This window comes from Rhinolophus sinicus, chromosome 13 (genome assembly GCF_057876585.1).
Source record: "Rhinolophus sinicus isolate RSI-liver-muscle chromosome 13, RSI-T2T, whole genome shotgun sequence".
NCBI lineage: Eukaryota > Metazoa > Chordata > Mammalia > Chiroptera > Rhinolophidae > Rhinolophus > Rhinolophus sinicus.
Genome location: NC_142513.1, coordinates 808,155 through 834,282, shown reverse-complemented (window position 1 = coordinate 834,282; position 26,128 = coordinate 808,155). Strand labels below are relative to the sequence as shown.

At 59.7% G+C, this 26,128-nt stretch overlaps 1 protein-coding gene across 1 annotated transcript; it reads left to right on the top strand.

Moving 5' to 3' along the window:
• The first annotated feature begins 16 nt into the window (after window positions 1-16).
• SLC17A9 (solute carrier family 17 member 9) lies at window positions 17-12,917 on the top strand. The gene is made up of 13 exons (XM_019753494.3): window positions 17-229; window positions 3,965-4,162; window positions 4,557-4,696; window positions 6,410-6,509; window positions 7,746-7,876; window positions 8,304-8,400; window positions 8,574-8,670; window positions 9,229-9,316; window positions 10,112-10,146; window positions 10,568-10,683; window positions 11,063-11,118; window positions 11,295-11,324; window positions 11,869-12,917. The coding sequence occupies exons 1-13, from the start codon at window positions 171-173 to the stop codon at window positions 12,030-12,032; spliced, it is 1,311 nt and encodes a 436-aa protein (XP_019609053.1). The 5' UTR covers window positions 17-170; the 3' UTR covers window positions 12,033-12,917.
• Window positions 12,918-26,128: the final 13,211 nt, after the last annotated feature.

Genomic DNA, 26,128 nt, shown 5'->3' with positions numbered 1-26,128 from the left:
GCCTGCCGCCCGCATTGCGCCCGCCGTGGCCGTCCGGGGGCGACACGTCCTGGGCGCGCCGGACGGAAGCGCCGCTGGGACTGACACGTGGACTTGGGCGGCGCTGCCCGCGTGAGCCGGCGGGGCGGGAGCCGGGCTCGGGACTCGCTGCGCCGCGGCAGTGCTGCCCGATGCAGCAGTCCCCGGAGGAAGCCCGCAGGGACGCGGCCGAGGACGCCCAGTGGTCCAGGTGGGGCCGCGCGGTTTCGCTGGCGGCAGTCGGGAGGGGGCGGCGCGTCCTGTGTGGAGACGTCCCTCCGGGCCGCCTGCGCTCCCCCTGGGAGGCAGCCCCTGCCCTGGGGGGGAGGCACAAGTACTCTGACCCTGGCTGCACACTCCTCCCTGCCATGTAGACCCGGGGCCCACGAGTGCCCCTGCGCCCTCTCCAGGCCTTTGGGGTCTTTGGCGTCCTTTAGGCAGGGCAGCGTCAGTGAGGAGAAAGGGTCATTCACAAGCTGGGCCTCACGTTCTGGAACTGACCCTGCCCGGTAGGACCACACTGAGGGCACCGAGGGGCAGTTCAGGTCACCTGATGGGGCAGTCAGGAGCCGTCGGGCTCATGCTGGAGCCTGTGGCCGGTGGCTGAGTCTGGCCACCACGTGCCATGTGATGTGGATAAGGCCCAGCGGGGGAGTCACGGGGGGAGGAAGGGCCCGGGCAGGTCACCCACTCCTTTTCATGTCTGTGTCCACTGTCCAGTGCCATGTGCAGACGCAATCAGGAATGAGAGGGGTCCCCCAGAGGAACGCCCAAGCCGCTGTGGCTCGGCCCTCACTCTGGTTCTGTGGTCTGAGGCCATTAAGGTCTGTCATGCAGCAGGGCCGTTTGCAGGAAGCAGAAGGTCCTAGGAGCTTCACAGGAAGCGTCTTGTGAGCTGGAGGCACAGACCTGATGCTCAGAGCCCGCCCGAAAGGGCGAGATGAGCGCGCCAGCCTTTCCTGTCCAAGCTGCCGTAGCCTCTACTCCTACGTAGCCCGTCGCAGGACGGAGGGTTCTGGGTAGGGCGGCCTCCTCAGCTGACCACAGCTGGGTCCCTCCTCCAGCCAGACTTCCTTATTCTGTGTCCCCAGCAGCTGAGGAGGGCATCCCTTTGGCCACCTAGCTGGCATTGCCTGCCAGCTCAGGGACGGTGCCGTGGGGGCCTCCAGGGCCCAGGGGGAAGCAGATAGAACCTCCCCACGCAGGTCCCATGGGACTGTCCATGCCAGACAGTAGCCCAGAGCTGACGGTGACCTGGAAGCTGATGGGCTTTTCTTGACCTCCTGTGGCTTGAAGGAGGCCAGGGGTCCATACCGTGTTCTCGGTCCCCTGCCGACCTTCCAGAGCCCATCAGTCTCTGCTGTTTGTAACTGGACTTCCCACCCAGAGAGCAATCAGGCTCCCAGGGCCGCTGCCAAGCTGTGCCTGTGGGAGGGGCGGGCGTGCTGGGGGTGCAGGCCCATCTGGATGCAGCGGACCCTTCCCTGCTTTGACCACGTACAGGAATAAAGCTCCCTTTTAAAGGCACCTTTGCACCGTGCTGTTTCTGGGGAGTGGGGCCTCACTCCCACGCCCTGCTGCCCCGGACACACGTGCATGCAGAGGCTCCCCTCCGGGGGCACAGGAAAGCCGTGGGCCTGCCTGCGCCCCCAGGATGGGCACCTGGAGACCACGGCAGTGCTGTGGAACAAACATGCCCATGGGGCATTCTGGTGGCTCCGTCCAGGGCGCTCAGGCCGCCAGCCGGACTAATGGGGATACAGTTTGGACGGTGTTGCTCTGCTTCCCTGGCGAGCACAGGGGGTGTTTGCGCAGAAGCAGGCATGTCCCCAACAGGCCTGCAGCCCTGGGGGCAAAGCCCGTGTGGGGTGCTCGGTGGGCAAGCTTTGTCGAGTCCCAGGGGTGAGCCTCACCCGGGAAGTCGGATGTCACCCCCATGGTCATTCGGAACCCCAGAGGAGCCCACAGCAGCCTCAAGCTCCTGAGTCTCCTGTCAGAGATGCAGACGGCACCGAGCGAGCTCCGCCTGGGGGCTCATGGGCCTTGCAGGTGCTTGGCCCGCCTCCACCACCTCACCACCTTTGGTTCTATAAAAACCAGAGGGAGAGCCGGTGAGCCAGCCGGCGGGTGCACGCCTCCACCTTGGTGTCTCAAGCCAGGGGGCGGGGGGCAAGGACACCTGTCCTACCTGCCCCTGTGCTATTGCTCCCGTTGTCTTGGCTTCTGATTCATTCCTGTAACGTTTTCAGAACCAGTAGGTGGGCTGGGGGCATGATGGCCAGGGTCCCTTCCCTAGCAGTCAGTGAGGGGCCACTGGGCAGTTTCCAATGCAGCGCCTCCCTGCCTCAGTGGAGGCACTGCCAGCGGCTGGCCCCTGGAATTACAGAGCTGTGGGTATTTTCAGCACAGGATCCCGTTCCCCACTGGACTCGTACAGGAAGGTCCGATATGTAAACCGGTAGCCCACTCGTGGCACCCCTCTGAGCACCTAGAGACCCAGCTCGAAATCCATGGTCCAGTGCAGCCTCTGCACTGTACACATGGGACACAGGCCCAGGACAGCGCAGGCTTCCCTGCGTCACAGCAGGGGCCCAGTGGCACCCCAGCCTCTTGTCCTGCAGGCTCAGTGAGACCACAGTCCTGGCACCTGTTTGGGGACAGCAGACTAGCCCTTTAGAACTTGGACCCTTTTACCCCAAAACCCTTGAGGGGTGGTCTCGAACCTTGAATCAGCTATTAGTGCTTTTGGGGTGCAGGAGCCCCCAGGGGGACGGAATGCACCCAGGACGAGGCTCCTCACAGTCCTGAAGCCTGGGGACGGCTGCGTCCTCCTGTGTCGCTGCCTGGCTGCGGAAAAGTACCCTGTGGTTTGCGAAGGGCGTGGACCCCTGTGGACATGCGGCTGGAGGAGGTGGACACGCTGCCATGCCTCCCTCCCAGCCGGTCACAATGGCTCCTTGTTGGGGCACTGGGAGCTTGTGGGTCAACCTGCTGTTTACTGGCCCCACTGAGGCTACTTCCAGGCCTGTCCGCTGTTCTGACCAGCCGCCCCCCACCCCCACCCCCACTCTCAGAGGATGACCCCCAAGGCACAGAGATGCAAGTTAGCAGTGCCCCCCCCGCCAGGCTGTCTCCCGCTGGGACTTCCTGCCACCCCCACTCCCACCCACATAACCAGGGCTGCAGGCTCAACCGTCCTCTCTCATTTTAGGAGTAAGCTTTGTCTTTAGAACAGTTGTAGAGGTCGAGTCATTGTGAGGGCAGCATGTCCTGTCTGCTCCACACCCACCTCCCCTAGTCACACCTGAGATTACTGTCATGTGCTGGTCACTTGGCTGGAGGCCGATAGTGACAGTGTGCTCAGGTTTCTGATGTCCCAGGACCCACTTTGGCTCCTACAAGCCGGCGCTGAGTCCTCGTGTCCCCTGGGTCCCTCCTGGCGGTGGCACTTGCTGACGGCCCTTGGTTTTGGTGACTGACAGCTGAGGAGCGCTGGCCAGGAGTGCAGTAGACCGTCCCTCCGAGAACAGTATTCTGGCGACCTTCCCAGCAGCCAGGGCTGCCTCGCCCCTGCTCAGGTTCCTCCAAGGGGCCCCACAGCACCACCTGCTCTAGGTCCTCTGCTGGGCAGACACAGCTTTCCTGGGGACCCGCAAGGGCCCACTGTCCTCCTCCCACCCCCTGGGTGGTCCCACCCCAGCCGAGGGACTCTCCCCACTGCCTCCTCTTGCCTAGCCTGCCGCCCTTCAGTGGGTCACGAGCTGTCATCTCCCACCTGGCTGCCTTCCTGGGCCCCTCGGTGCCTGGCTGTGGGTCCTGGAGAGCAGAGCACCCACCATGGATTCTTTAACCCGCCCACACCCGGCCTGAGTTCTGGGGGTCAGCAGAGGGCCATTTAGACTTTTGAGCGGAGGGCTCCTCCTCACCTGGGCCTCATCTCCCACAGGCCCGAGTGCCAGGCATGGACGGCCACGCTGCTCCTGGGCACCTGCCTGCTGTACTGCGCCCGCGTCAGCATGCCCATCTGCACCGTCTCCATGAGCCAAGACTTCGGCTGGAACAAGAAGGAGGCCGGCATTGTGCTCAGCAGCTTCTTCTGGGGCTACTGCCTGACACAGATCGTGGGCGGCCACCTGGGGGACCGGTAACCGCCCCCTCCCCAGGCTGGGCCGCTGGGGCTGCTCTTGGTGGAGGGCTGCACAGGGGAGGGGGCTCCTGGGAACCGAGTGGGGAGAGGCCCTGCCCAAGAAGAGGGAGCTGGGAGACCCGAGATCCACACGGCACGGCGGGGAGGGGGTGGCACCTGGCTCTCCCTGGGGTCCCACTGAGGGCTCTGGGGTTTGTGGGGCAGAGACCAGGCTGGACCCTGCACTCTCACCCTCAGCCTCTGCAGAGGGGTACACGGCAGCAGTACCACCACAGAGGGTTGAGCGAAGAGGGATGGCCAGCCCCCTGGCCACGTGTCTCCTTGGCAGGATCTTCTGGTCTGGCTGCCCAGCTCCCCCATCGCCATCACTGTCCTCTTGTCGCCCCTCCAGGATCGGGGGTGAGAAGGTCATCCTGCTGTCAGCTTCTGCCTGGGGCTTCATCACCGCTGCCACCCCGTTGCTTGCCCACCTGGGCAGTGCCCAGCTGGTCTTCATGACCTTCTCACGTATCCTCACAGGCTTGCTCCAAGGTAGGGGCACTGCTGCCAGCGTTCAACTTTCTGCCCTAGGTGTGTTAGCACACGCGTGTGTTTGCGCAGATGCATGTGTGTTCGTGCAAGTGGGGTCACTGGCACATACGTGTGCTCATGTGTTCTCCTTGAGTGGCATGCCTTAAATCAGAGCAGGCCTGTGAACGCCTCGGGGCTGTCACTAAGGGGACTCTCCAGCCTGGCAGGTGGGCAGTTTGGTCTGGGCAAGGTAGCGAGAGGACGGTCCCCGCTGCCAGCTGCCAGCTCTCGCTGCTCGTCCCTAGGACAGCCAGTTTGTGCTGCAGTGCCTTGATAGCTGGGCACTGAAGTGTTTCTAGAAACACTTCACAGTCTGGCACGTCCTAATGTCACATGTCCTCCATGCCGAAAGGCTGCGCCAGGGCCCCGGGTGGCGGCCAGGTTGCTGTGTGCTCACCATCAGTACCTCGTGGCAGACGGGCACGCTGGCGATGCCAGGTTTCCCAGCACCTCTGGCTCCGTGCACTTGTGGAGAGTCCCCAGGGAGCCCAGTGGCACACAACCCTCCTCGAGGGAACAGCCTCCTGTGCTCTTGTCTGCACCAGCCTGGCATCCGACAGTGTGTGCTTCTTGGGTGCGATCCGAGTGCGTGGGGTCTGGGCCCTTCCTCACCACATTGCCCACCTGCTACGGAACCCTGGCTGCCCCTCTGGTCCCAGGGCAGGGCATGGACCCGGGGCCCCAGGCCTCCCAGAATTTGCCTGTGCCCCTTTCCTGGCCGGCCCACAGGTGGTCCTGGCAGACAGGCTCCTGTGGATCCCCCCACATGCTCCCCATGTGACCGGTGGCTGCTGTTCTCTGTCCTGTGGACGAAGGTCCCTGAGCTGGCTGAAGGGCGCCCGTCTGGGTAGCCCTCAGCTCAAGCTTTCTCCCCGTCTTCCTGTGAGGCAGACGCAGTTCTCTGGGCAGCTGGTCTGTGGCTGTTATGGGAGCCAGACCAGGGCTCAGGCACTCTTCCTGCACTGGGGCCAGGCCCCTGATGGGCAGGCAGGGACCAAGTCCTGTCCAGCCCCTGGCTTCTTAGCCCCACTGGGTGCTTTTGGCGAAAAACACAGCGTAACAAGCAAGCACTGCAATCCCCAATGCAGTTTTTTTCAAACTAGATTTTGAAATAATCATGGGTTCACAGGAAGTTGCAAAGAAATAAGCAGGAAGGTCCACTGCCCTCCTCGCCGTTCCCCACCCCCACCCGTGGTGACATAGTGAGTAGCTGCAGGGCAGCATTATCCAGGGCCCAGCATTGTGGTTCCACAGGACCAACAGGTCTCACCAGTTGAGTGTGCACGGTGTGTGCATGTGCTGGTGTGACAGCGTGTGTGACAGTGTGTACTGATGGGATAACGTGCTGGTGTGACAGCATATGCTGGTGTGACAGAGTGCATGTGTGAAGCTCTGGAACCCAGTGTGCCAGTGGTGGGAATGCCAGCTTGGACCCAGAAGTCTTTCCCACCACGGCTCTGCTGGCATGACCTCAAGCAAGCCTGTCACAAAAGCTGAATTGTCCCCTTAGCCGAGTGTTGCTGCTGGTCCCTTGGGGCTGAGGTGGACATAAAGGGCACCCCAAGCTTGAAGAATCGTCGATGGGACTGGGAGCTTCCCAGCCGGGCTCTCACCCCTCGCTGGCCACTCGGGGACCCAGCACCCGCGAGCCTCTGCGTTCTCTGCTTGTTGCAGGGGTTTACTTCCCTGCACTGACCAGCCTGCTCTCGCAGAAGGTTCGGGAGAGTGAGCGTGCCTTCACCTACAGCACCGTGGGGGCTGGCTCCCAGTTTGGGTGAGTCCCTGACCTTGAGTACATTCACAGGCGGGCAAAGTGGTGGGTGGGGAGGGGACAGGCCACGTGCATGCACCTGTGGCTCGGTGACATGGGTCTGGCAGGTTCTATGTTCTGGGGGTGCTGACTCCCCATCTCTGCAGAGCGCTTCTCTTTGTGCATGTCCTGTCCCCTGGAGCTGGTGGCAGATGACGTGGCCTTTGGGGCTCTGGCACAGGGGCTGGGGCAGCGGCTGCTTCATCAAACTTCCTTTCATGTGTGCTGGTGGAGTCGGGGTGGGGGGGACCATTCTGATGGAGGAGGCGGCCTGAGCTCGGCCTGGAAGGCACAGGTCACTTTCTAGACATGAAAATCCTGTACCCTCCTCCCTGCGCCACCCCAAAGGGCGGAAGGACGTCTCGCTGTCCTAATGGGCTTCACGACCCCTGAGCTCAGGGCCCTCACTTCTCTGTTCCAAGGTACAGGCAAGAATCAGAGTGGTGAGGGATGCCTGTGGGGGCCAGGAGCACCCCCAGTGAAAACCAGGGTGCCCAGCGCACTGTGGGACGTGCACAAACAAAGATTCCTTGTTTATCTGAAATCCCATTTCACCTGGGCATCCTAGGCCCGTGTGTGTAGGGGGAAACGCAAGGAGAGACTGCCCTCCACAGATGGGGAAATGGAGGCTCAGAGAGGAAGGCGACCCCCACAGGCCCACTGGCCTCAATCTGGGGCCCAGCATTTTTTCTCTTTTTCTCCTTAATGTCTCCTGGCCGAACCTCAGCAGGTGGGGGTGGTCCCTGAACAGGCCAGCTGGTGTGCAGGGTGGGGGTCCTGAGACAATAGAATCAGCAGGACATGGGGAGGGGTTGGCTGCTGTTGTTTTTGCATTTACATCTTTATAGAATTTCACCCTCTGTGAGGGGTCGAGCTAAAAACAGCGTGGAGGTTTTAGTTCTGCGTATTCTTGTGACCATTTTCTTCTTTTTTAGTTTAAAAAGATCCACACCACAATGTAGGCCCACTTGAAAGCCCAGAAGCAGGAAATTCAGGCCACACAAGGTCCCTGAGCCACATTGCAGCCACATGGCCGTGCCCGCGTCCCCCGTGGCTGCGTGGCGTCCGGAAGTCTCTCCTCAGAGCTGCAGTCCTTGACAAACACCCTGGGCCCACTGGTTTTCTAGGGTCTCAGCTCACGCCGGCTGGGATTCGCAGGCTAGGTCACCACCATGGCCGTTTTCCTCTCTCTTGTTCCAGGACGCTGGTGACAGGGGCCGTGGGCTCCCTGCTCCTGGATTGGTATGGCTGGCAAAGCGTCTTCTACCTGTCCGGCGGCCTCACTCTGCTGTGGGTGTATTATGTGTACAGGTACCTGCTGAGTGAACAAGGTAACCGCAGCTGGGTGGGCGAGTGCAGCAAACATAGCTGCCAGGGGCTCAACCGGGTGCCTGGACATCCGCAGGGTGGCGCCAGCTCAGGGGACCTGGGGCTGTGGCTTGGCCCCAGGAAACAAGCGTGCTGAGATCCCGGCTGTGGTTTTGCCACGTTCGGTGTGCAGAGTTCTGCCGGGGCCAAAGCAGACACGGGGGAGTTGCTCACCAAGCAGAGGCAGCCCACAGGAGCAGCTGCGTCTTCAGACGGCGGGAGGGGCGCTGGGTGGACTTGGGGGTAGGGATGGGGATGGCAAAGTGTCCAGAAAGTTCGTTCAAACTCAAGACAAACACGGACCCTCAGAGGCCCCAGACACAGCGGGGAGGACCAGCCCTCGGGAGCAGCCACCCAGAGTGCTCACATGGGAACACTTGCTCCCTCCAGATCTCATCCTGGCCTTGGGCGTTTTGGCACAAGGCCTGCCAGTGGCCAGGCACAGCAGGGTGCCCTGGAGACAGCTCTTCCGGAAGCCTTCCATCTGGTGAGCCAGACCCCTGGGGGTCGCCATATGGGGCACGGGCGGCTGGGGGGACCCTGTGTGTCTGGCACTGACTGACCATAGAGCCAGCACACCTGACTCTCCCAGGGCCTCTGGCCACCGTGGGGTTTGGGGGCTGGGGCAGTGGCCCTGAGCCTATACCTGTCCCCCTGCAGGGCAGCCATCTTCTCCCAGCTGTCGGCGGCCTGTTCCTTCTTCATCCTGCTGTCCTGGCTGCCGACCTTCTTTAAGGAGACGTTCCCCAGCTCCAAGGTGGGTGGGCCGCCCCGGCTCCCCTGGGCCCGCCCCAGCTCCCTGGCCCTAACCCACCTCCGGCCCATGGCCGCAGAGGACCCTCATGCTCAGGGCTCACTTCCTGGTCTGCACGTGCCAGGAAGCCACAGCCCCGCACCCCACTGCCCAGGGCTGTGACCCGGGCAGAGTCCCTGGCTTAGGCCTGGCTGGCCATCTGTGGACGGCCATTCCTGAGGAGGGGGGACAGGGGCCTGATGTGGACAGGGGCATCACCTGCCTGTCAGCTTGGCTGCTCCACGCAGGAGCCCCTGAGCTGCACATTCCCAGACTGAGGGTGTGACCCCAGCTCTACCTGGGTGTGGTTTGGGGAGCCACTGCCGAGCCGGTGCTAGGGCCTGGCTTAGCCAGTGTGGGGTGGCTTAGGGTTATAGAGGCAGACAATGGGAGGCCCAGCCTGTGGGTGAGGAGAGCCGTGACAGGCAGTGCTTGGTGTGGGTGGGCCTGCCCACTTGTTCTCTCCCGGGGGCTGCTGCGGCTCCAGCCACCTCTGAGGTTGTACCCACACCTTCTGTGCAGGGCTGGGTCTTCAACGTGGTGCCCTGGCTGGTAGCGATCCCAGCCAGTGTGTTGAGCGGGTTTCTCTCTGACCATCTCATCAGTCAGGGTGAGTCTTGGGGGCAGGGATGGGCCGGGGGCCATGCCCAGGCTTCACCTCACTTTGGGAAGCAGGGAGGGAGCCCTCCTGGGGGTGTAACTACAGCAACAGGAAGAGGCCATGCCCCTGAGAGTAGGAGCCCAGCTCTTCAGAGCCAGCCAGAGGTGTACCTGTGGGAGCCTGGCTCCTGGCCTGACTCGGCCAGCTGCTCCCCCAGTCTCAGTTTCCCCGTTAAGGGTGGGGTTGGGGCACAGAGAGAGTTACCTGAGTCCTGCTGTGGCTGTGGAGTTAGCCCCGAGGGCTGGACACGGCCCCCAATCTTCCTCAGAGGTAGAAAGGGCACCTGGTGGGGTCAGAGGTTGCATCCAGGTGCGAGCCTAGGACCCAGGCGCACGCACCCCAGGGACTGTGATCCCACAGACACGCACACCCCCACTCTGCATCCATCTGCTCGTTTGTAAGTGTTGTTGGTTACTTTTCCTAGTTACAGTACTATACTCTCATTGTGGAAAAAGGAAATTTGGAGAAGCAACAAGAAATGCATTTGTGTTTGTTGCGTGGCCTTCCTCCCATGCTCTGCCTGACCTTGGCCTCAGGGTCGTGCAGTGTACTGGCACTGCAGAGCACATGCACTCATACACGCTCACACGCATGTGCTCACGCCTTGCCCAGCTCGAGCCCGGGGCCCAGCCCTCCTCTCCCCTGCTCCCTCTCTGAAGCCGTGTGGGGGGCCCAATCTGGGTGCCAGCGGAGGGGTGGGGTGCAAATGGGCCAGTGGGAACGTGTCGTGTCCCCTCTGTGCAGGTTATAGAACCATCACCGTGCGGAAATTCATGCAGGTAGGGAGGTCGTGCGATGGCTCTGGGCATCCTCTTTCTTCCTGGGACCCAAGGGCTGTGTCCCCAAATCACCTCGCCTAGAAGGCAACCTGTGTAGCATGGCGGGTGGAAGGTGCCCTGGGAAGTGCTAGGGGCCGGTGTGGCCCACCTGAGGCCCTTCTCGGAGCTGTGCATGTGGCTCTCTGTGTCGCTCGGTGCCCTGGGCCAGGGTTTGCTCACATGTAAAGGGGCCTCCCCACTTTAGCTCCAACCAGCAGGGCTGGCTCATCTTGGAGCCCATCCCATGTGTCCACTGGGCTGGCTCTGGCCCGGGAGGGGTTTTCCCCACTGAGCCTTGTTCAGTGCAGCCCAGGCCACCCCAGGAAGGGGCCCCTGTTGGCTGGCATGGCTGCTGCACTGTCACCAATTGTCTCTCCTACAGGTGATGGGCCTGGGCTTGTCCAGTGTTTTTGCCCTGTGTTTGGGCCACACTTCGAGTTTTTGTAAGTCTGTGTTCTTCGCGTCAGCCTCCATCGGCCTCCAGACCTTCAACCACAGGTAAGCGCCGGGCATCTTATCTACCAGAGACACCCCGTCTACCCTCAGGCACCCTGGTATCACACATCCTGGGCGCTGGGGAGAAACTGCCTGGCTGGGGGCACGTGGAGGGTGGGCGTGTGGCTGGTCCCCACGAGTGAGCCACGGAGGCAAAGGGTTGTCTGAGTATCAGCATGTGGACCTGGGCCATTTGGGGAAAAAATATGGTGCCAGGGGAGGGGCTGAGCACCCCAGCGGGCCAAGCACCCCGGCAGGGCTGGGCTGGGTCCTCAGTGCCCCCAGAGGGTCTCTGGGCTCCAGGTGCTCAGAGGACTGACCACTGGTTTAGTGGGGTGGTGGCTGCCCCATCATCACTGGCCACATTCTCTCTTTCCCACAGCGGCGTTTCTGTTAACATCCAGGACCTGGCCCCATCCTGCGCTGGCGTTCTCTTTGGTGAGGACCGCAGCACCTGGTGACTAGGAAGCAGCTGCCCCCAGCCCTGCGTTCCTCGCTCAGCTTGGCCCCCTCCCTGGGCCACGGGGGGCTCCTCCTGGGGGGGGTTGCTATGGGAGGGTCACAGTGGGATTCCTCTGACCAGTCCTCCTTCTCTCTCCCCGCCCTATTGACAGGTGTGGCCAACACAGCTGGGGCCTTGGCAGGTGAGAGGCGGGCTGGGGTCACCTACCTGAGGGGTTCAAGCCACAGGCCCTGGGGTGCCTCCTGGCTGCCCCACTCCTGTGTCCTCCCACCCCCTCTGGCTATTCGAGCCCTGCAGAGTATGTGGCACCCTCGGGGGGTCGGGTGGGGGGTCCGACAGTGTCAGACCACTGTGTGTGTGCGTGTGTGTTGAGGGGAGAGCTGGCACAGGGAGAGAACAGTGTTCACCTTCCTGGTGGAGCGTAACCCAGATGTGAGTCAAGCCCAAGAGCCCAGATGACAGTGACAGGCTCGTTCCCCAGCCCGTGCTCCGGGCCCCAGTGGCGGGTAAAGGGAGTTAGGGCAGGCGAGTGATTTCCTGGACGGCCTGGCGATCTCTGCCCCTCCAAAACCCCAACTCAGCTTCTGCCCCTCAGGCCCCTACCAGGCATCTCCTCCAATCACCCCCACCACAGCTCGTGTCCCTGGCACTGCCCTGGGAACTGGCAGGCTGCAGGGGCCGAGTCTACCTGTCACTCATCCTGCTGTCCCCTCTCTTGGGTGCAGGTGTCGTGGGCGTGGGCCTGGGGGGTTACCTGATCGAGACCACAGGCTCTTGGACGTCCATGTTCAACCTGGTGGCCGCCGTCAGCAGCCTGGGGCTGTGCACCTTCCTGATGTTCGGAAAGGCCCAGCGGGTGGACCTGAGCCCCGCCCGTGAGGACCTCTAGTGGCCCGGCCCTCGGCCGCCTGAGGACCTGGCACCAGCAGCCTCAGGATGACGGGCTCTCTTGACGAGCTGTTGCTCTTGCCCCAAATGTGTGAGAGGAGAGAGTGAGCCTCAGCTGTGTGTGTGTGTGTGTGTGTGTGTGTGTGTTTGGGGGGGCGGGGCCGGGGCCAGGCCACTGCCCAGCGTCAGGTGCCCCCGCTGTTGGGCACAGTGCCCTCCTCTCAGGGTTGGTGGGACTGTCAGCTGAGTGGAGTCAGTGTTTTCAGTGGCAGCAGCTTCGTGACATACACAGTCTGTTCCATGTGGTCAGATGTGTCTCTGCTGTCAGCCTGCCTCTGCATCGCTGAGGGGCTGGATTGCATTCGCCCCCAAACCTACTTCGCTTTGTTTCTTGATGACCCCCCCCCCCCCGCCCCGGCCATGACCATCAACACTGTCTCCTGACATCACCAGTGCCCTCCCCAGGGACTCCCTCCCAGTGAGGACCACGGCTCTACATGAAGTCTGTTGGATGGGTGGGCTATGGGCACCAGCCCTTTGGCCATCATTTGGGGACCCCCTACCCCAGCATCCCCCTCCCATGGATCCCTGGGCACTAGCAATGTGTTCTGCTTCTCTGGCACCTGGTGACCAGCTGTGAGGGGAGTGGGGGTACCCCTTCTTGTCCAAGATACTCCCCAAAATCAGGCAAACCACCTTTCCCTGTTTATAAAAGAGGAGCCGTCTCATGAATTAATAGATTTTGTCAGAGGTATGTGTGGGGAAAAGAAACTACAAAATTGTGGACAATCATAGCAAAGCCTTATTTAAATGATGACTATTAAACTATTTAAAAGACTATTACTTTGCTAACACATATTTTAAGAATAAAGACATGTTAAAGATTTGTTGAACTCATTCATGAGGAAACCAGCAAAGGGTTACAATAGGTCAAAGGCAAACCCCAAGAACAGATGCGTTATAGACCATGACACTGAGATGGACTTGGTGCCCTGCGTCCCCCACTTGGTGGCCCCCTCAAGGCTGCAGATAAGAGTGGGTGGCACTGCTATCAGCTCTTCGCACACAGCCTGGCGTGTTCTGCAGGCACAACTCGTAATTTCCACGTAAGCACAGACTTTCCCTGTGGTCTCCCCACTTTAGCTCTGAAAGAGTCATGATTACAGAGTGAGTTTGGCCTCAGTAGGTTTAGCCTGTTTGCAGAGGTGCAGCAGGTATAGTCATGTCCCATAGGTCTTTGCGTTTGCTTGGCGGGGTTTCCAGGGGCAGCTGCAGGTGGCATGACAGTGACATGCTGTCCGAGTGGGAGCCCAGCCCAGGAAGCTCCCAGGACACACGACAGGAGAGCTGCCATTGCAACCGTGCGTAGATGTGCGGCTCGGTGAGTGCACCCTGAGTGTTGTGCACGTCACCACCGTCTCCAGAACTTTCCACTGTCCAAAACGGAAACTGTCCCCATTAAACACTGTCATCCCTCCCAGCCCCTGGCACCACCGTCTACTCTGTCTCTATGAACCTGATGACTAGGGACTCATGTAAGTGGAGTTATACAGGATTTGTCCGTTTGTGTCTGGCATGTGTCACCGAGAACAAAGTCCTCCAGGCCCCTCCATCTAGCATGTGTGAGGACTCTTTTTAAGGCTGAGTGATACCCAGTGTGTAGATGGGCCTCACTGTCCCTGTTGGCTCATCCAACAACGGACACGGGTTGTTGCCACCTCCTGGCTGTTGTGACTATGTGCCCCTGAACCTGGGTGTTTGATTGACACCTTGGTTTTAATCCACGGCAAGCTGTAAACTCGGGGAGTATGAGAGAGGAGGCTGGCGTTTGGGGGTTCAGGACCCAGTACAGCAGATGGACCCAGCCTCCTCCCCTCAACACCATTCCTGGTCCGGGATGTCACCTGGAGGTGGGTGGGTCTCCCTAACCCTTCCCAAAGCTGGTGTTGGACCCTGGGACAGGGCTGCGTGGAGTCTGGGGGAGACGTTTGCTAGTGGGGAGGGTGATGGTAACAGGAGGGGTGTCCCAGGAGGTGGGAGGGCGGCCCTGGCCCACCGGGGTGCTAGCTGGTGCAGTCAGGCTCAGACACCTCCCACCCCCAACAGCCCTGGCGGGATCCCAGCAGCGCACAGGTACCCTGAGTGTGGGCGGAGCCTGCGTCTGGAGGCCCACCTGTCTCGTTCACCCACCACCAAACCCAAACTATGCTTGTCCCTTCCCTCCGGAAGAAGGTGCTCTGGCCGCCTGGGGCCGTGTGTGCGTGCCTGCACAGCCCACCACCAGGAGGCCCCTCAGGAGGGCAAAGCCGCTGTCACTCCACAGCTGGCGACAGAGGGCGCCGTCCGACAGAGTGGTGCGCGCTCCCGCCCCGCAGCTGCCCCAGGCTCCGCCCAGGACGTCACGTGGGAGCTGCCGCGGCTTAGCTCCGCGGGAAGCGCCGGGGTTGGAAGGGCGTTCCAGGCTCAGGGAGCCTCGCGGTGGTCGTGGGGAGTCACGGCCAGGTCGTGGTGGGGAGGGAGGGCGCGAGGCTGGACACCCTCGAAGAGGAGTGGGACAGGGAGAGGGGCTGGACTTGGGGCGCACGCCTGTTAGGGTGACTCGACGTGAGAAGGGCAGGGACTCACACCCACTCACCCCTCCGCAGGCCGAGTCACCGCCGCGGGTCCTTCCCGCTGGCCACCGGGCTGCACATACGGGGTTTTCTGTCTCCACCTCTAACCAGAGGGCTGCAGCCGAGACTTTGTCGTTGGAGAGCGCCATCACAACTGGCCACGGCGTGGGACTCCATGGACCGTCCCCTCTGCTCCCTTCCCAGGGCTTGAGGGCGTCCTCAGGGGGCGAGCTGTCCCCCCACCTGGGCAGGTAGGCAGCCAGAATGGGTGGCTGCGCTTCTAGCTGGTCCTGGCAATGTCCCTCCTGTGCCAGGGCTGTGCCTGTGAGGTCCTGTCCCCAGACCCCCGACAGCCCCAAGCAGGCCTCCCCAGGTGGCCTCCCCCCACTCCCAATCACATAGAGGCTTATCCCCTCCTAGTCACCATCAGTGACACTTTTCTGTCCTCACTTTAATGCAAGATCTTTAATGACCACTTAATATTCATAATTAGCATGTTAATGGTCCCTCCACCTTTCTGGGTTGCCCTCCCTGCCCCACCCCCATTTCTGGCTTTGTCCTTCAGCTGTAGGACTGCAGTGCCCTGGGGGTCCCCACTTGTCCCCTGGGTCTCCCGCTCATCTGTCTCCTGGGCGGGTCATCCCTCATAGCTGGTAGGATGCACAGGGCCCGCCCCCCCTCCAGGGTGGGGCACCTCCCAGGACCATGGGCCATGGTCTCCCCACTGTCTGCAGTGGAACACCAGCCCCCCACTGGTTCCTGCGACAGGAGAGATGGACTGACGTTGGATAAACTCTGGACCAGGATTCACTTCAGTCTGTTTAATTGAAAAGCACTGAAGTCAGGGCATGAATATTCAGCCAGGTGGCTGCTGGCGCCATTGCGGGATGCACCCCAGCACGGGGCCTGACAAAGGGGGAGCATGGTGGGGAAGCCATTAATTGAAATAGCTTCATTAATTAGTAATTAACAGCAGGGAAATGACTATGCCATGCGTCGTATTTCAGTGGATGCCCTTCAAGTGTTACGGGGCCTTTAATTAAAGAATGTGCATTTTAATTAAAAGCAAGATTGGCCCTTTGGCCTTTGCAATTCAAAAGACCTCCCAACTTTCAGAGAAGCTGGTGAGGAGGCTGGTGCAGGTGGCAGGGGAATACGGCTACCAGGCATACTGGGCTGGCCATGACACCCAGGCTGAGCCCAGAGGCCATGTGGGGTCAGATGGGGTCACAGGCCAGCATAGGAGGGGCCCAGCTGCAGAGCCACAGCAGTTGCTGGTCCTGACTGGGAGCCATGATGCCCAACAGCCCTGCCAGCCGCGTCTTGCTGGGTGCAGCTGGAAGCTGGCAAAAGACCCCTGGGGCCAGCGCTGTCCCTGAGCCCTCTGTCCCCACTGGGCTCCACGTCTCTGCCCTGTGCTGAGGGGCAGCTGCTTTCCCACAGCCTTCCCCAGCAATGGGGGCAGGACGCTTGCTCTGCTCCTAACACCCTGGGTGTGAGTGGGTCCTCTCCTCATCTCACCTTCCTGGTGGGGGGCTCAGGGACACTTGACAGTGGCTGAAGCCCGGCAGGCAACCCCCGACCCCACAAGCAGCTGTGCCATCTCTTGCAGAGACATCAGGGTCCCCTCACCTGCCAAAGAAGTAAAACAGCCCTCTTGGGTCCCACACCCCTTTCCGGCTCTCACTCTCTGTCACTCCCCAGAGGGGTCTTTTCCCCAACCATCTACTGGAATGACTCTTGCTAAGGTCCCAGAGACTGAATCCAGCTGGACGCTGAGAGGCTCCTGAGTCAGCCTCCGAGACCCGTGGCCCATGTCCCCCGAGCCCTCACACCCTGGGCGGCCCATGGGCGCTGGGATGCGCTCTTCTCTGCCCTGCCCAGATTTTCCCACCTAGAGACCTAGGCATCACCTCTGTGTCTGCCGGGATCACCTGACTTCATTGAGCACACACATATACATGCACACACGTGTACACACGTGTACACACATGCACACACAGGCACACATGGTACTGGTGTGGCAGGGAGGGTCCACTAGACGGGGGCTTCCCAGGACAGGGCTTGTGAACACTGTTCCTTGGTGCCCCCAGCCCAGGTGCTCCTTCTTGGAGGACACTCTGTTCCCACCCCACTTCTCTGCCTGGCAGAAATACTAGCAAGAGGGTCTGGAACGTCTGTGCCCCACACTGGGTGGCAGAAATTCTGGGGTCCACTGGTGTCAGCATCTGTCAAGCCCCTTTTTATGCCCATGTTGGGCACAGGCGGGCACAGGAGAGGGAGACCCACCCTCCCCGAGAAGCCTACTAGGGAGGAAAGGATATCAGGGCCCTGGTCCCCAAATTCTTTTCCTCGACAGGTGGAGCCTGCCTCCACGCTTGAATCTGGGTGGGTCTGTGACTGCTCATGAGACCTGAACGCGACTTCTAAAGTGAGTTAGCCTCCACCTGGCTCTACGGGACCCTGACCACCAGGCTGAGGAAGCCCAGTCAGGACACCAGGGGTGGGGGTGATCGTGGAGAGGGGCAGCTGGCTCCGTGCATGGGAGACCCCCAGGCAGAATGCCCCAGATGAGCCCTCCCAAATGCCTGGAGTATGATCGACAGAAAAGAACACAGGCTTTGGGGCGAAACCGGTGAGAAGATTCCTTCAGGATCGACGGGACGCTAGATGAGAAGGCGGCCGACCTCGGCGGGTCTGGAACAGGCTGGTGGGAGAAGGGGGCTGTTCACTCGGGGAGACCCCCCAGTGTCAGGGGTGTTTGGCATGGACTGCTAGGTGGTGCGCACACCAGCCTACGGCCTGAACACCCAGCTCTGGTCAGCGCCACCTTCAGAGAGTCCCTCACCGCTCTGCAGCTGTCCAGTCTTGGCTCACGGTTGCGGCTCAGAGATCATTTGACTGAAGCCGACTTCCTACCTTTGCCCAGCTGGACAGTGGCCTGGGAGCTGCTTTAGGAAACAGCCAGGAGAGCGTCAGCACCAAGGGAAGACCGAAGGCAAGGCCACTAAAAATGCCAGGGACATGCAGCGTGAGAACAGCCTGTCCAATGATGTCATTTCATGTGACAGCACTAATTGCCGTCCTGCAAACCTGTGAGTGGTTGCTTTCCTTTCCTTCCTCTGGCTTGGAGAACCCTCAACTAGCAACTCAGGCTGGGAACAGCGTCTGGGTCAGGATTCCCATGTGTGAGCTGCACGCTGCCCCACCCAACACCTGCCACACCCAGTATTTAACAAGAGCATTCAGTTTATTTGCAGAAAAATGGACAGTGGACAGATAAAGGTGCGGATGGTTGTCTGGTGGAGCCCTGTTGCCCAGCTGCACCCCCGGGCTCCTCATCTGGCGCCTTGAGGGCTGCTTCTCCCGCCTCACTCTGTCTGTGAGTCACCTCCCTATTCACAAAGTCACATCTTTGTTCCGGGCAGAGCAGCTAGCTCTGTGTCGAGATTCAAAGCTGTTTAAAGAGTAAATGTTTTCCTAAGTTTTAGCTGACATTCAATTCTAATGACTTTTTGAACAAAGTAACTATTAAACGTGTACGTTTTATGGTCTCCTGATGTCTGACAGGTGTTTTTGCCCACGTGGGAAGCAGATGCTAAGAGCTTCTCCCTAATAGCTCATAAATAACCAGCCCGTGGCATTTCCCTTTGTCTGTGGCACTGCCAATGGCCAATTTGTTCTTCAGAAGTGGCCACGTTGGCCTGTCAATCAGCTCTTGCCGTAGGCACTTTTTGGTGATTAGAAGCCCCTTAGAGAGTGAGAACTCCAAATTAGTTTTAAATAAAAAATAAGAATATTCATGCTGTTGAACATCTAAAGGTAAGAGAAACAACAGAATCCAGGCCATCCCGCTTGGGTGCCAGCGTTGCTGCGAAGGGCGCGGCAGGGCCCAGACCCACAGGGGTCCCCTGGGATGGGGCGCAGGCACAGAGGTGGGGGCAACGCAAGTGACTGGGGTGAGCCTGAGACACAGAGCCACACACAAGCGGGAAGATGGGCACGTTTCATGCCGTCGCTGCAGGCACATGAAAGCACATTGGGAGGACGGGGAGGAGAGTTAGTCTCCTTGACAGGAGAACAACTGTTCCTTTGAAGAGGCTGACGAGCACACAGCATCTCTGTGGGCGGCGTGGACGTGCCTGGCTGTGACGGCCGCTCTCAGCGCGGCCTCCCTGTCTCTCCCTCTGGCCTGGCTGAGCCCTTCCAGCCTCTGCTGCCACCCTCCTCCATGGGTGGGTGAGTCACATCTGGCTGTCGTCCCCACTGGGAGTTGGGGTGACAACCTATGAACCCCTCCAGCACCCTTGCTGGCACCCCTGGCCCCAGGCCCTGTCCAAGGTGCTGACTCCAGGAGTCCAGGCCACAGCCGTTGGGACCATCTTCCCAGGATGTAACTCTTGTCCTCCCAGGGTTTCCAGATGACGTGTCCTTAAGAGGCAAAGGTAAATCCATTTTATGGCTGCTTCATCCTGGCGTTGGCTTCCAGGACTCTCTCTGACCTTCCAGACGCTTCAGGGTATAATGGCCCGGGGCCAAGAGGCTGCCCGCCCAGGTCTGAGGTTGAGGCCTTGCCTCATTGCACACACAGGAAGGCTGAGGCTGTGGAACCCGGTGGTGGCCTCTTAGGTGGCCCAGCAGAGTTTGTGGGTTGGACATGTGTCCTCACGAAGGACAAAGGACGGAGTACTGTGCCCGATACTGCAGCCCTCGGCCTCCAGCTCGGCTACAGCACTGCAGCCTTCGGACCAGTTTCTCAGGACATCTCAGGAATCTCGGTTCCCCAGGGTCCTCACTGCGCTGACAGGCCACTGCCTGCCTCTGCTGCCACTCGGAGGGGGCTCACTGCAGCCGGGACGAGAGCTTGGGACCAGGCTTGGGCTGGAGGCCCTGCCTGGAAGCTGCATGTTCTTTGCCAGTGACACCCCCTGTCTGAGCCTCAGTGTCCCCACCTGAGAAGTGTGGGGCCGCGTCAGGCAGGCATGGGTTGTGAGCCTAAAATAAGGCCATTGGGAAGGATTTCACCAGGCCTGGCACATCCAGGCCCTCAGGAATGGGTTTGATAACAACCATGGGAGCTGCCCGCCAATTCACCTTCTTTCCGCAGTGATGACCCACCGGTCTCAGGGCAGAGACGAGACTCTCCCGCTGCTGGTCCTCAGCCCCTGACTTTCCTCAGTGAGGGCACCTGGCGCCGCCCTGTCCACGTGTGGCTCCCCAGGCTGCCCTGCTGCCTCAGGGTCTCGCGCCTGCTGAACGCCTTTCCATTCTCCCCAGCTCAGCTCCCCGTCACCTCCTCCAAGAAGCTTTCCTCCCCCTCAAGCTAACTTACCTGGTTACCGTCTGTGCCTGCTCTCCACCGCGGTCCTGCCTGGGTTGAGGCCAGCTGTGGTCGCTCCTCGATGTGTCCTCAGCACATAGCCGTACCGGGCACACAGGGGACCCTGGACCATTAAGGACCTTCCATAACCAGTCCAGGTGAAGGCTATTACATCCGTGCCAGCAGCAGCCCATCTTTGTGATTCTTTTACAAATTTACCATTTTAACCATTTTAATAGTGCACATGCATCACCACTGCCCAGTTCCAGAACTTTTCATCACTCCAAAAAGACTGCTGAGCCCGTGAGCAGTCACCCCCACCCTCTTTCCCCAGCTCCCGGGCACCACTAATCTCTCTGTGTCCCTGGCTTGGCCTGTTCTGGACGTTCCATGCACGCGAACCACACACTGTGGTCTTCTGAGAGGCTTCTCACTGCCCCATGTCAGGTCCATCCCACTTGTTGCACATGTCAGGGCTTCACTCCTTTTCCTGGCCAAACAACACTCCAGGGGGTGGGTGGGCCATGCTGTGTTCATCCTTCATCAGCTGACGGACGTCTGGGTTGATTCTGCCTCTTGGCCGCTTTCTAGAGTTGAATAAACAGCACTGAGTGGCGTGTTGAACATTCTGCTACGGGCATATGTGCACAGGTCTGGCTGAGCCACTGTTCTCAACTGACCATCTTTGGAGCTCGCAGAGCCTGCCTTGGCCTTGGTTGCTCGCGGTAGAGGGAGGGTGACAGTAGAGTGCTCACCTGGCCCCGAGAGGTGCAGATTCTAACTTCTCAGCCAAGGGAGAGCTGCTCCTGCCAGGACCGCACCTGGCAATCGATCGCGGCTGCCCAAGTAGCCTTTGCGGCAGCGGCGGGTGTCTGCATATGTGTGGATGCCCAAATCTCCAGCGAAACCCCTGCCACACTGGTAAATATTTTAGCAAACAAAAATTGTTTAAATGTGCAGCCAGATGTCCAAGTTGAAAAAGTGCTTAAGGCGTTTGACTGATAAAAAGCCCAAGCTCTGGGTGACAGGACTGAGAACTCGCCCCAGGCAAGTGTAAACTATGAAAACCATCCTGGGCTCCTCTGTGCCTGGCTCGGGCCACAGAGGTTTGCAGGCACATCCATCTGTCGCTACTGTGTCCTGACACTCAACAAAGCCGGACACGTTTCTGAACCGCTGCTTCTCTGCAGTGGCCCTGAGCGGAGGCTCCTCACAAAGGAGGTGCCATCAATATTCATGACTGGGCCTGCTGGTGGCCGGCCGAGCGCCTGAGCTTAGGCTGGGCCAGCGGCCACTGGCTCTTTGCTTTGGTTGCTGTGGAGTAACAGTTTCCTGACGAACTCTGCCTCCCGTGGCTGTGGATGCACCTGACAGACAGACTGGGACCCACAGAGGCCACTATCCTGGACAGAGACAGGTCAGCCCAGGCCCCACATGAAGGCAGACCTCTGTCCTCTGGGCCACATCTGTCCCCTTAGCCCCATCTTCAGTGCCTGGCCGGGCCGGGCCGGATGTGAGAGTCTCTCAGTAAGAAGATGGGACTGCTCTTTCTGGCGTTCAGCAGGACGTCCCACCCTAGACCCCAACAGGGTCCCCAGCCATGGCCGCTGAGTCCCCCGAACCCCAATGTCCTGCCCAAGCACTCAGGAGGGGCCGTGCAGGTACACCAGCTCCCCCCCCAATACTACCTCTTACCGGCAGTGATAAATGCTCGTACTAATTAACGGGATGGGTGTGACCACAGTAATGCCTTTGTATCACAGCCATTCTGGATCCCACATAAAACTGCACTAATAAAATTTCCTCTGCATCATTTCCATTGTTCTGAAATGAAGCAGAAGTTGTGCAAGAACATTCTGAGGGGGTGCTGGAGCCTCACGCCCATGCTGCCCTTGGGAACTGGAAGGACACTCAGACCCCAGACCTGGAACCTGGCCTCAGCCTGTGTCATGCGGGAGACCCTGCTCGCTGCGCCATTTGTCGTGCGGGGCGACCTGTGGGGTCTCTGGTCCCGCTCCCCACATAACGCAGGATATGGTGAGGCCAAAAAGGAACACCCACGGAGCCATAGGTAGGGGAGTCATACCACTATATTCTCTCTGGCGGCACTATACTCTCACTGGAGGCTGGATCCACACTGTCCGCAAACTGCCATCCACACTTGCCAGCCCAGCCGCCATCTTCTTGCTAGCCCCCATTCTTCTCTTCTCTCTTTCTTTTCTAGCATAGTCACGGCAGTTATATTAGTGGCCAATGGCTCACTGGTTACAGCTGACAGCCAACTAGCCACAGCTGATGGCCATCCCATCACAGTTGATGGCCATTTACTACCTGAGCCAGCACCTATCTATGTGAGGCTGAGAGCCTGGAAACTACTTTCTGGGGCTCTGCCCCCTCAGCCTGTCTCGCCACTGCTCCAGGAGGGCTGTGCATGGCGGGTTGGGGCGGCCCTGACCAGGCAAGGGCCAGAGGCCTGGACAAGCTGCCAACTGCCTTGAGCCTCTGTGTCCTGGTCTATGGAATGGATGTTAAGACTCTGTTTCTGGGGGACGCGTATACTGCTGCCCTTGGGCTTGCACACACCCAAGTGGGCATGGCACCTCCTCTAAGTGACCTGCTGGGGCACCTTGACAACATGTGAAGGGTCAGCTTCCCAGAAACCAGCGTGTGCTACTGTCCAAATGATAATGCCGCTATGAGGAGCGAGACCCATTCCCCGCCATGGGGACTTGCTCCCGAGATGCCACTGAGACCCCAGGGCTAACTGCACTGAATTCCTGCAGCCCCCAGGGAGGACAGGGGGGCGGCTGCACTTCTCAGATGGTAGAACAGGAACACTGAGGACAGTGCCAGGAAGCTGGAACCAGGACCCCCTGGCGGGCCTGAAGGCAGAACCCACTGCCCAGGGCCTGCACCTGGTCTCTGTAAGGGGAAGACCCTCTTCTTTGTTCCTCTGGGAGAATCAAGCCAAAGAGAAGACTTGAACATGCCCAAAGGGGAAATGGGCTCTGCCAGGAGAGGCAGGTGGGTGTACTGGGACACTTTGTGTCCACTTTGGGTCTGGCCAGGTAAACAGGGAAGGTCCATGGTTTCCAGCTGGGGTTTGTCAGTGGGCGCTGCCAGGCCCCAGCCCCGGACGGCTTTGGCTGCAACAGACCCAGGGAGTGGCTGCCTCCACATGGAGCGGGCAGGAGAGGTCGTCTCGTCCACCTCAGGCAGACTCAGTCCAGAAGCATCCGGGGCGAGTGTCTGTAGACCTTGCCATCCCTGGAATTTTGGTGGCTTTAATATGTGTAATGGGCATAGAAACGGGTCAAGTTTTCAGATTAGTGCCTATCACAGAATGAGGGCAGCAGCCGTCCATCTGGACCACGCTTGGGGATGTCCAGTCTGCAGTTCAGCCCACAGGCCTCGTCCACTGATGTCTGCTCGACTCCATTTAATGAGTGATTTTGGATTAAAATAGGAGCCAGCAACAGGGCACGAATCTGTATTAAATCTGTGAAATGAAAATTGCAAAGATTTACTCAGGGTCATTACACGAGGAAATGTAATCACAGCCTCATGCATGGTGGCCCTCACCACCGAGCAGGTCATCAAGCTGTCACAGGGGGTGACGAACGTCTCCCACTTCTGTCTGCGGCCTGGACGGGGGGCCTGACCGAGGGGCGGGGCATCAGGCACACGGGTCCCACATGCTTGGCCGTCTACCCACAATATCGGTGGTTTCCCCGGCAACAGCCTTTAGACTCACGTTGTTTGTTAGAGGCTTCTCTCTATCAGAAAAGTACCATGGGAGCCGAAAGTTGAGACAAGATTCGAGGAGGAAAAAGCTTCTCTCATATCCCAGTTGTATGGAGGCGATGACCTAACTGAAAGGTCTCCTCCTGGCCCCGTTTCTCTCAGCAGCTGTGATCTGATTACGATTACGTCCCCCAGTCTGGGTCCTTTCTCATTTCCAGTAAGCGTTTCCTGTGTGGGTACGAGGTTGAGGTTGCCATGTGGTTTCTCACAACTGGTTTCTAGTCTGTGCTCTGCAGCCTGAGCTCCCAGGTTAACGCAAACTGACAAGCCATTTAGCGGCAGCCCGGGTGCTGAGCTCATGGAAAAGTGATACGATGGGGGCCCCTCCCTGACTGGCCCTGCTGGTCCCCTCGCTGACCACTAGTGCCATCTTTAGTTAATCAGTGCCTAAAGCCACATGCTGCCCACCCACACTGTCCCAGGCCCTTCACAGGGAGGCTGGACGTGCCCGCTGCCCCTTCACTGTCCAGTGTGTGAGTCGTGCAGTGATGGCTCCTTGCCCAAACCCTTGCCATGTCTCACCTGCCAGAGAAACCAACACCCACACGCAGGTGTCCGCCGCAGCAGTTTTAATCCAGGGGATGCATTTCCAGGACGGGAAGAAAGGTGGGAGACAGGTGGGCTGGTTCACAGCATGTTTCCCATTGTGGGGTCTCGGTGTCTCCTCGCCCAGTGGCCTCGTCCGGCCGGGAGAACAGCCAACGTGCATGAGGCACCTACCAGGCCCTGGAGCTTGGGTGGGACCTCCCACTGCGTCCTCAGGTGCCATGTTATTGCCAAGGAGGAAGCGGGGCCAGAGCCACGTGCCCCCCACGGCCTGCCGACCACTCAGAGCCATTCTCTGCCGTCCTGGTCCCGGGCGCTCAGTGAAAGGCCGGCGGCAGCCTGGAGGTACCTCTGACCTTGTCTGCTCATTTGTAATTATTTTGGGAACACTCTCTATTCACCTACATGGTGGGTGGAGAGGAGGAGGGGAGCAGTTGAAAGCCAAGGACCCTTTTAAGTGACACATTTTGCAGTTGTGCATGCTGTCATGAGGTTGCTCAGTGACGTCAGGATCCTTGAAAGTTCACCCATGTCCCTCACCTGTCAGCACAGCTGCTTCCCAGCACGATATTAATTAGCCATCAGGTATGTGCCCCTCAGTGGAGGAGAGAGGCCTGTCATGATAACGAACAGGTTTGGGGAGACACGTCCCCTCAAATTACTTTTTAAACCAGCCTTATGAAGCAGAAAATGAGAGTGAAATCAGTGAAATCACCTGACACTGTGCTTATTACGGGGTGGGGGTGGGGGGCTGGTCCCTGTCTGCAATGAGCACCACACTGGGAGCAGTAACCAGCATCTTGGGACCCCACATTTGCGATATTTAAAGGAGCATGTGCAATGGTTAGGGGAGGAGGGCTCCCCAGAGGGAGGGGAAGGGCTGCAGACCTTTCTTTTCTTCCCACGAGAGGCTCAGGAGAGGGGCAGAGAGGGAGCGGAGACAGAACGAGCTGGGATGGGTGCGGGAGGGCTGAACACAGGCCCATCTGGTCCCCGAAGCTGCTGAGGTGGAGAGAAGCAGCTGATAGAAAGGTCTGGAGGGACCTGTGCAGCTGAACCTTGCTGCACAGGTGTTCACAGGGGCCGTGAAGGAGGGCTGTGCCCCGTGCGTGACAGGGGACCCGCTGTCCTCAGGGCCTCTGCCACCATGATGCTGTCTCTGGTCAAACAGCAGGGAAGCGCAAAGAGGACAGGGGACACACAGCTCCGCTGGGCGCAGAGACCAGCAGTGATGCCTTGTGGCCTCCAGAGAGCGTCGCGGGTCCCATTCGTGTCTCAGGGTTTGCGACCAAGTTCCTAGACTGTCCATGGCCTCATTTGGGCAGCAAGGGCCACCCACGTAGACCTGGGGAGGTGGGGCTCCTGTCACACCGAATCAGGGTCCCTGGAGAGCAACTGACTGTGGGCTCATCTCTTCAGACAAAATGGGGCTTGGAGGCGAAACTAGGCTGGCTGTCCCTGCCGTGCCGGCAGGCTGTCTGTGAGACCCTCCAGCTAGGACCCAGTATGTCGGTGGGCACCCCAGGAGGCCCTGAGTGCTGTAGGGGACAGAGGCCACTGGCCAGGTCCCACACAACTGGCTCTGTGTTGTATTCTGATGGCTGTGCCTCCCGGAAATGCAGATGGGGGCCGCTAGAGCCGCAAAGCAGCTCCCTTTGCATCCTGACGACGCAGCAGCTGGGTGATTTCAGGAACCGAGAAGCGAAACCTCCGTGTATTCAGAGACCTCTTCCACGCGTGCTTTTACGAGGCTACCCCTTCACATTAACCTCCAGAGCAATCCCGACCGTCCTCCCATACAGAGAGCTGCACTTC